Source organism: Capsaspora owczarzaki (assembly GCF_000151315.2).
Source record: "Capsaspora owczarzaki ATCC 30864 unplaced genomic scaffold supercont2.37, whole genome shotgun sequence".
Lineage (NCBI taxonomy): Eukaryota > Filasterea > Ministeriida > Capsasporidae > Capsaspora > Capsaspora owczarzaki.
In genome coordinates, this window is record NW_011887328.1 from 1 (window position 1) to 10,071 (window position 10,071).

At 51.2% G+C, this 10,071-nt stretch overlaps 3 protein-coding genes across 3 annotated transcripts; all 3 read left to right on the top strand.

Moving 5' to 3' along the window:
• Positions 1-1,128: 1,128 nt before the first annotated feature.
• Positions 1,129-4,416, top strand: CAOG_08320 (hypothetical protein; the record flags this gene model as incomplete). Its single annotated transcript, XM_004341207.2, has 6 exons — positions 1,129-1,164; positions 1,265-1,324; positions 1,420-1,554; positions 1,631-1,853; positions 1,921-2,217; positions 2,323-4,416. 6 exons carry the CDS (start codon positions 1,129-1,131, stop codon positions 4,248-4,250), a joined length of 2,679 nt encoding a protein of 892 aa, XP_004341255.1. The 3' UTR covers positions 4,251-4,416.
• Positions 4,417-5,355: 939 nt separating this feature from the next.
• On the top strand, positions 5,356-9,119 carry CAOG_08321 (hypothetical protein; the record flags this gene model as incomplete). The annotated part of the gene is made up of 6 exons (XM_004341208.1): positions 5,356-5,365; positions 6,086-6,113; positions 6,182-6,260; positions 6,324-6,461; positions 6,538-6,760; positions 7,363-9,119. The coding sequence occupies 6 exons, from the start codon at positions 5,356-5,358 to the stop codon at positions 9,117-9,119; spliced, it is 2,235 nt and encodes a 744-aa protein (XP_004341256.1).
• Positions 9,120-9,536: 417 nt separating this feature from the next.
• On the top strand, positions 9,537-10,055 carry CAOG_08322 (hypothetical protein; the record flags this gene model as incomplete). Its single annotated transcript, XM_004341209.1, has 2 exons — positions 9,537-9,862; positions 9,953-10,055. The coding sequence occupies 2 exons, from the start codon at positions 9,537-9,539 to the stop codon at positions 10,053-10,055; spliced, it is 429 nt and encodes a 142-aa protein (XP_004341257.1).
• Between the last annotated feature and the right edge of the window lie 16 nt (positions 10,056-10,071).

Genomic DNA, 10,071 nt, shown 5'->3' on the forward strand with positions numbered 1-10,071 from the left:
ACCCGAATTCGTAAAAAAATCAAAAATTAAATAAACAAACAATGGCAATTTATTGACCAACGGTTGAACGGTTGGTTGTTATGATGTGCAGAGCGAGCCGCTTCGCCACGATTGCCGCCGCTCGTCTCCAACACGCACGCATACACCAACCCTTCCGCTCATTGCGAGTGGCATCGCTCGTGAGTGAGCAGCAAACCATTTTTTGCGCAAGCCAACGCACTTTCTTCGCTCAAACAACACAAATCCAATTACGAGAAATACCCGCTAGCCGACCCAGCCGATCGTTTGATTGTTTCCATGATGTTCTGGGTCTCTCTCTCTCTCTCTCTCTCTCTTTGTCCTGCAGAGCATTACAAGTGTATGCTTATTTGCTGCTGAAGGTCAACCCTTCTCCCCCCTCCCCATTGTGCTCTACGTCCTTCTGCTTGTTCTGACTGTGGGTTGCATCGAAAATCCTCCCCCCCTTTTTTTTTGACTTGGTCGGATTTTATTTCAATTTGTGTCCTTTTTCCCTCAATTTCAAAACAAAATGATTCATTCACGCAACAACCAACTCAACGAGCAGCCCAGCGACCGTCCGCACACGCTTCGAACGAGGGGAACATAAAAAAAAATCACCGAGAAATAGAGAACGAGAGAATGTGAGAGCGAGTGAGCGTTGTGTGAATGATCTACTTCACGTGGGACCAGCTCGAAACGAATCCAAATAAAAAATAAAAAATATAACAATCGGTGGCACCAGCCCTTCTTCCTGTTGTTGTTCTCTCTGCTCCATGACGAGGTGGACGAGTGGGGCCGAAAATGACAAACATGAGGAAACGGGAAAAAAAAAAAAAACAAGCGTCTGAGATCTCGCACCCGAGCCAAAGTGTTGTGGAGCAAGTGCCCGAATGAACCCAAATTGGGAGACGAGTTGCGGGATTGGTGGTTTAGCACTCGTCGAAACGTGAAACGCCCGTCGGAACGACCAAGATGGAAAATAGCAAAATGGGGCGATGAAGCGACGAAGCCGGGGGCAATGAAGCAAAGGAATGCAAAGAATTGAGAGGTTGGGGTTGAGGTTGATTGAGAAGATTGCTCACTCATTGTTTCGCTGTTTCGCCGTTTCGCCGTTTGGTTTCTCTTGTTATGAGCAGCTGCATTTTCCGAGACCGAAGCGGGCTGGTGAGTTATCGTACGACTTTGGATGTAATCATTATCGTTTCAGTGCTGATCGATGCTCACTTGCTGGAGTTTCGTTCCTAGGTTCAAGCTGTTTACTCAGGATAATGCCAATTGGGAATCCGCCGATGTTGGCACGGAAACGCAGTGTTATTTTGCAGGGGTAAGGCGGCCAAGCATGAAGCATGGAATAAACGCGCGAGAGAGGGTCGAGAGATTTCTGACAAGACACATCATGCAATGTTTGAACACGGCCAGTTCCGGTCGAAGCATGACAATCACGATGAGGACCGCTGGTGGGATTATCACGAGTACTGCATCACGCATTCTGGCGAACAAATCACGAAAGGGAACTCACCCGACGCCTACTTTCAGATGAACGACTGGGACCAGGTAATAAGCTTTGGATTCGCATTCAGGATGGATGTAGCTTGTGTTGATCTGGAGCTGATGCCTGTTGGTACGACAGGATTTCAGCTGGACTGCCACGACAGGTCGAACAATCTACGGAATGAACTCGCGCCACTGGAACACCAAAGAAGATCGTCTTTATCAAGTGAAAACCGTTGAAATGATTCCCGAGTTCGAGTACACGGGTGGTTGTTCGACGACTGCCGAAGTGAATAACTTTGACGGAGATCTAGACTACACATGCCCTCTGGTGTTTGAGTACATTGCAGGAATGTCTTCAGGTAAAGAATCGTACGATTGGTGGATCACAAAATTGGGTCTGACCCCTTAGCGTTGAATGGCTTGCAGTTAACAGCAACAGCAATGAAGATCGCCGCTGGAAGTACACCTGCTGCAAGATGGCAGCCAAGTCGTGTGGTTTCCCTGCATCATTCACGTCTGGCTCGTGGAACTGCAACCGACAGACAGTTGGTGGCGTTTGCAGTCATTCGTGTGCCACCGGCACTCGCTCAACATCCGCTTCAGGCACTGTTACGTGTCAGTCAAACAAGTTTTGGTCGACGCGCAATTTCCAATGCAACACGATCAACTGTGGCAATCCAAGCAATCCGACGAATGGACAGTTTAATTGCGGTAGCACGACTTGTAAGACTACTGATGCTGTTCTACTGTCAGGATGCGCCCGCATGCAAAACTCATCAAAATGATCGTTTGTGTTTGTTTTCGTTTGTTTTCGACAATGCCCTTCAGATCAGGGAACTTGCTCAATGAGCTGCAACAATGGATATCAGCTGTCTGCCGCCGCAACCATCACTTGCTCAGACTACACTAGCTCTTTCGGTTGGTCCTCTTACTCGAGCTCTTGTAATACTATCACAAACTACTGCCCAGCCCCGCCAACTTCAATCACTCTCGGCAGCGTGAGCTGCCAGCCGACCACTCGCAGCATCGGAACAGTGTGCACCTACTCTTGCGATTCGGGCTATGTCGTGGACGGCACATCGCAGCGTGTTGTTCCAGTCACTTGCCTGTCCAGCACTGCTTCTGTCGGTGTGTGGTCGCGCGCGACACCAACGTGTGTTCTGTATGCGGAACATTGCCCGCACACTATGGCAGCGCCAACCAATGGAGCTGTCAACTGTGATGGATACTCGCTTGGTGGTATCTGCACTGTTTCTTGCAACGCTGGCTTCCGTCTGCGTGGTTATGCGCCACTTGCTACTGTCGATTCGGTGTGCAAAGCGGATACCACCTGGTCACGTCCCGAGACGTTCTACTGCGACCCGATCGCCTGCCCCGCGCTTTCACTTGGTAATGGTGGACTGAATTGCGTTGGAGGAACGACTGCTTACAACTCGCAGTGCACCCCGTACTGCAACGCTGGCTTCACACTGGAGGGCGACTACACTGGCGCAGTGCGCTGCAACGCCTCGCAGCTGTGGAACGCAACCCTCTCTGCGCACTGCCAGATTGTGTCGTGCGACCCTCTGACTCTCGAAAACGGTGCCATCGACTGCACCAATGGCAACACAAACTACCTCTCGGAATGCACACCGAGCTGCAATGCAGGCTACACCCTTGGCGGAGCCAACACAAATCCTGTGACGTGTCAGGCGTCGCGCGAGTGGAGCGCAACGCTGCAAGCAGAATGCACGATTGTATCGTGCGATCCTCTGACGCTTGAAAACGGTGCTGTTCTGTGCACCAACGACAACACAAACTACGGATCCGAGTGCATCCCGAGCTGCAACCCCGGCTACTCGCTTGGAGGAGACTACGCCGATGTTGTCGAGTGCCTGGCGACACGAGAGTGGGACCGCCCGATGGACGCCTCGTGCACCATTGTTGCCTGCGATGTTCTGACGCTTCCGCACGGCACCGTGAACTGCACGAACAACTCGACCGACTTTGGCTCTGAATGCACCTCGTCCTGCGATTCGGGTTACCAGCTGGTCGGTGGTTACACGGGAGCACTCTTCTGCAACTCCTCGAGATACTGGAATGTCACTTTCACCGCTCGGTGCGAATTCATTGAGTCGGGTACGGCAACTGCGACTGCCCTCGGCGCGGGTGTCGGTGCTGGATTCTTTGTCCTTCTCCTCTTGTTGCTTTTCCTGCTGGTACTCGCTCGCCGTCGCCGCTCCCGCTCAAAGAAGCCGCTTCCGGAGCAAAATTCTCAGTCGATGATTCTTGTTCCTTCCGAACTGCGCCAATCCGCCTCCGCTTATGAGTCCACCGTCGAGAATGAAACCTACTCTGAGCTTCATGCCATCTGTGACACCTACGACTCGTTGCAGCGTCCTGCGACAGACACATACTCTGCACTGAATGGCGGTGCGGGCGTTTACAGTCAGCCGACTTACTTGAGCAGCTCCGTCCCGCGTGCGTCAATGTCGACCAGTGGGCCAGATGCGCTCAACTACGCCCAAATCTACGCTTCTCCATCAGGAGGGCCTGCTACCGATGAAGCTGAGGCCGCGCCACCCGCTTATGACAACCCAAGCACCGGCAGCAGCCACTATGACAATGCCGTTTTCGATAAGGCCACAGAAGCACTGGGATTGAGTGATCCTGTTTCCCATCCGAGCGCCGAAAGCCCGCCCGATGCGGCAACTTATGCCAACATCGTCAACGAGACTCCCGAGCCTGCTGTTGAACCCAGCGAAGACAACAGCTAAACGTCTGATTCGAGCGCTGGCATTCGGTTTTCACCAGCTGTACTATGTTGTGACGATTTTGTTGTCATTTGTTGCGACGATTCTTGTGTATTTCGCTTGGCCCTGCAGTTGTAGAATTACCAAAAGAATCAACAAACAATTGTAAAAAACAAACATTGGTCCGATGAACCACACCTCTCACTCTGCGACCTCCGTTCTCTTGTCCGCAGGAGTCGTACGGTGATTTTCAACGACTGTAGAGAGAAGGAGAGAGGAGAGCAAGGAAGGAGGGGAAAGTGCGTTTTTGTTTTTGTGGTTGATAACCTGAGGTGCATGAGCCTTTGGGATGCAATGTCTAGTCGCTCTCGCCGTTTTTCAGATTGAGCTGTGTTACTCCAACTCCATCAGAACGCGATTTGAACATCTTGCTGAAATCGGCAATGCCGCATTCGTTTTTTTTTTAACTTTTTTTTTTTTTCATCGGCTCGCTCTTTTCTTTTGATCTTCTTCTTCGTTCTTTCTTGCTTTTTCACTTGTTCCATGCGTTTGTTCCGTTGTCTGAACGGTGCTCTTGTAGCATCGTTAGCGCTTTTGGCGCTCACGCACAGCGTTTCTGGTACTGCCTGCACCCACTCAATCTCTCGTCACCCGTTGAGCACTTCACCGAGTAGATCATGAAACCCGGAAAACAAAAAAACAAACAAAAACACCGAGAAACAAAAACAAGTCAACCCCGGCAGATAAACCGCATCTTTGAACGCAGGCGACGATAGCTTGTCTCTGGAGAGAGAGAGAGAGAGAGAGAGACAGAGAGAGAGAACCAGAGTGCTCGTTCGTTTCCGCTCTTTGTTGTTGCAGTTGTTGTTGTTGTTGTGAAGCAACGTGAGGACTGTTCAGCGATGACCGCGGGGGCTTGCGCATTTTTTTTTATTTTCAACCAACAATCGGGAAATAAAAAAATCAAAAACTGCCTCGCTCACGCCACACGGCAGCGAGGCTCTTTTCGTTTCGCCATGGGTGCTTTATGCCCTCCATTTCACCCCAGCACTCGTTCGTGCGAATTCTCAGCGCGTGCAAGCAGCGGGCACATGAAAGGGGGGGGGGCGTGCGTTTGTCTGGTCGAAGAATGAAGTTCGGTGCGGTGATTAATTGCGTGTGTTTGTATTTTTTTTTTTTTTTTTTTTTTTTTTTTTTTTTTTGGGTTTGTTTGTTTCCCCAATGCTTTAAAGCTTTTGTTGATGGGGATGATTCATGCTTTCAGATGCGCTGTTGCTCTCTCTCAACACAAGGAGATGCGAGCCCATCAATATCTTGGAATATTCATGCTAAAAATAAGAAAGAGAAAGAGAAAAAGCAAGAGAGCGAAGGTGCATGCAAGGGAGGCAAAGGGGAGAGCCACTCACCCGAGTGTGCGGGTTTGTTTTTTTGGTTGAACGGGTTTTTTGGTTCACCGTTTGCCTTGTGTGCGACCTTCGCTAAAGTCCCAAGTTCTCGACTTTGGCGTTGTGAATTGCGTTGTTACACCTTGCTTGCCGCAGTGTGCTTCCTTCGGACACGTCGTTCTTCCGAAACGAAAAGACAAACCAAAACAAAAAAAAAAACAAAAAAAAAAAAACAAAAAAAAAAAAAAACAACCGCCCAGCAGTTTTCTTTTTCCATTTTCGGTGGGTTGATTCAGCCGACGGTGGTTGAGTGCAAAGTCGATTTTATTGAATTCAATCCCGGCAGTCAATTAGAGCTCTAAGAAAGGAGGGAAAAGCGGAGGGTGAGGAGCAGGACAAAAGGGTATTTGGAAGCCAGCGCAGCGCTGTGAAATTGGAACTCACCCTTTGTGTTGATTGCTTTTGGTTGCGCAGCGACCTTCTACGATACCGACTATGGATGGTACGTTTGCAACTCGCGAGGGTCTTTTGGTGCGTTTGCTCCAATTGACTTACTTTGTCGCAATATAGGTATCATCTGTTCACGATGGACAACAGCAACTGGGAATCGGCCGATGTCGGCACGGAAGTGCAATGCTGGTTCAAGGGCGTAAGTACGGGGAGCGTTGCATTGCATGATGTGCTGGCGCTGACTGTGTAAATCCGCTGTTAGTTTGAATCCGAGCACGATAACAAGAAAGAAGACCGTTGGTGGAAGTATCGCAGGAGTTGCATCACGCATTCTGGCGAACAAATCACGAAAGGAAACACACCCGACGAGTACTACTTTCAGATGAACGATTGGGATCAGGTAATAAGCTTTGGATTCGCATTCAGGATGGATGCAGCTTGTGTTGATCTGGAGCTGATGCCTGTTGGTACGATAGGATTTCAGCTGGACTGCTGGTCAGGGTCGAACAATCTACGGGATGAACTCGCGCCACTGGAACACCAAAGAAGATCGTCTTTATCAAGTGAAAACCGTTCAAATGATTCCCGAGTTCGAGTACACGGGTGGGTGTTCGACGACTGCCGAAGTGAACAACTATGACGACCGTCTAGACTACACCTGCCCCCAGTCTTTTCAGTATATCGCTGGCATGTCTTCAGGTAAAGAATCGTACGATTGGTGGATTCCAAGAATGTGATCTCACCTGCGCGATCTTCAGTGAATGATAACGACGAGGAGGACCGGCGCTGGAAGTACACCTGCTGCAAGATGGGTGCCAAGTCGTGTGGTTCACCTGAACCATTCACGTCTGGCTCGTGGAACTGCAACCGACAGACAGTTGGTGGCGTTTGCAGTCATTCGTGTGCCACCGGCACTCGCTCAACATCCGCTTCAGGCACTGTTACGTGTCAGTCAAACAAGTATTGGACTGGCCGCAATTTCCAATGCAACACGATCAACTGTGGCAATCCAAGCAATCCAGCGAATGGCAAATTCACATGCGGGAGCACGACTTGTAAGAGTACTGATGCTGTTCAACTGTCAGGATGCACCCGCATGCAAAACTCATCAAAATGATCGTTTGTGTTTGTTTTCGTTTGTTTTCGACAATGCCCTTTAGATCAGGGAACTTGCTCAATGAGCTGCAACAATGGATATCAGCTGTCTGCCGCCGCAACCATCACTTGCTCAGACTACACTAGCTCTTTCGGTTGGTCCTCTTACTCGAGCTCTTGTAACACTATCACAAACTACTGCCCAGCCCCGCCAACCTCAATCACTCTCGGCAGCGTGAGCTGCCAGCCGACCACTCGCAGCATCGGAACAGTGTGCACCTACTCTTGCGATTCGGGCTATGTCGTGGACGGCACATCGCAGCGTGTTGTTCCAGTCACTTGCCTGTCCAGCACTGCTTCTGTCGGTGTGTGGTCGCGCGCGACACCAACGTGTGTTCTGTATGCGGAACATTGCCCGCACACTATGGCAGCGCCAACCAATGGAGCTGTCAACTGTGATGGATACTCGCTTGGTGGTATCTGCACTGTTTCTTGCAACGCTGGCTTCCGTCTGCGTGGTTATGCGCCACTTGCTACTGTCGATTCGGTGTGCAAAGCGGATACCACCTGGTCACGTCCCGAGACGTTCTACTGCGACCCGATCGCCTGCCCCGCGCTTTCTCTTGGTAATGGTGGACTGAACTGCGTTGGAGGAACGATTGCTTACAACTCGCAGTGCACCCCGTACTGCAACGCTGGCTTCACACTGGAGGGCGACTACACTGGCGCAGTGCGCTGCAACGCCTCGCAGCTGTGGAACGCAACCCTCTCTGCGCACTGCCAGATTGTGTCGTGCGACCCTCTGACTCTCGAAAACGGTGCCATCGACTGCACCAATGGCAACACAAACTACCTCTCGGAATGCACACCGAGCTGCAATGCAGGCTACACCCTTGGCGGAGCCAACACAAATCCTGTGACGTGTCAGGCGTCGCGCGAGTGGAGTGCAACGTTGCAAGCAGAATGTACGATTGTATCGTGCGATCCTCTGACGCTTGAACACGGTGCCGTTCTTTGCACCAACGACAACACAAACTACGGATCCGAGTGCATCCCGAGCTGCAACCCCGGCTACTCGCTTGGAGGAGACTACGCCGATGTTGTCGAGTGCCTGGCGACGCGAGAGTGGGACCGCCCGATGGACGCCTCGTGCACCATTGTTGCCTGCGATGTTCTGACGCTTCCGCACGGCACCGTGAACTGCACGAACAACTCGACCGACTTTGGCTCGGAATGCACTGTGTCTTGCGCCAAAGGCTATCGACTGACCGGGAACTACACCGACGGCCTTGCTTGTACTGCAAGCCGAACCTGGAACGCCACCTTGCTCGCGCATTGCGAGTTCATCGAACCTCCGTCGTCCGGCTCCGCTACCGTCACAGCGATCGGGGCTGGTGCCGGTGCAGGATTCTTCCTGCTCCTTCTCCTTTTGCTGCTCTTGCTCGTGCTTGCACGCCGTCGTCGCGCCAAGAAGCAGAAACCTGTTTATGAGACAAACTCGAGTGTGTTCCTGGTTCCCGGAATTCTGCGCCAACCGAGCACGACCTCATCTAATTTCACTACGACCGTTGTGAACGAGGCGTTCAGCGCCGACTACGACACTCTCCAGAGGAAAGAAGACACGTACGCTACGCTTGGCGGCGGAGGTTCAGAAGAGTTGTACGACAGTCTTGGTGCACCTGCCTACGGAAATTCCCAAGCCTTGTATGGAAACTCTGGCATGCCTACCGATGACGATTCAGCATATGCGTCGCCTGCCGCTCGGATTGCGGACACAAGCGCTTTGCCCCCTCAGTACGAAAGCTCTGTGGTGCAGAAGGCGATTGAGGCCGGGTATGAACCTCACACTGCCGCTTCCGCAATCTCCAGTGAGGAGGTGGCCTACAAAACTCCCGTGTTTGCAACCCCTGCCTCTGAGGCCCAGCCCGACTCGTACGTGACCTTGGACGAGGAGTCCCCGTAAACGGCCAGTATGTATGCTGTATGTTGCGAGTTTTTCGGTTTTCGCATCAACTGGCGCCGTTCGATTCTTTCTCGTTTTTGGTTGTGTCTACGCATTTTCGCTTGAACTTTTTATTGTCGTTGTCATTCCATTGTTGTTTGTTGCTCTCATCGTTTCGTGCCACATGCCGGTCTTACGTCAGACTGCAGCATGACTCGTTGGCCGTGTACAAAACCTTTTCGAAATTAATTCTGCTTTGTGAATCTCGCCCGTTCATGCCAATGTATTTTGCTGCAACGTCAATCTTGATGCACGTTTGAGTCCGCTTGCAAGCGGCCCCATTTGAGCTGTCTGCCGCTTCTACTGTCTTATCACCACTTTCCGTTGTGGATTTGTGGGGACGCATTTCACCTTTTTTTTTTTTTCTCTCGTTTCACAATGCTGTCAGGTCGGCTGGTGACAACTGTCGCGTTTTTGGTGCTTGCGGCGCTTGTCCACAACTCTTCCGGTGCGTACCAAATCCGCAACTTGCACTTCCTATCTCCGACGCAGAACACTGCAGTATCTTGCACATCATCATCCACTCAGCTTGACAGTGTTGATGCGATTACTCATCCCACCCCGCACCCAAACCCACCGCACCCAACCTCATTCCACTCGACTCCAACCATCCCGATCACCACCATCCCGACCACCTTCACTTCCACAACCATCTTTATCACTGTCATCACTGCCGTCCCTGACGCGATCTATTGCGACTGTCCGTACGCAAGCGAGCGTGGGCTGAACTCAATTGCGGACCGTTTTTAATGAAGCAGGTTTGTAGTTTTTTTTATTTATTAATTTTGGTCAAGTGTGAATCGTTTCACGATCAAGACAACACTCGACAAAGCGACCACTCCGGAACGCCCAGCACCAGTGCAATCAGATACCAAGACGAGCCTGTTGGAGCTTTGAGAGCGAGCGAGACACT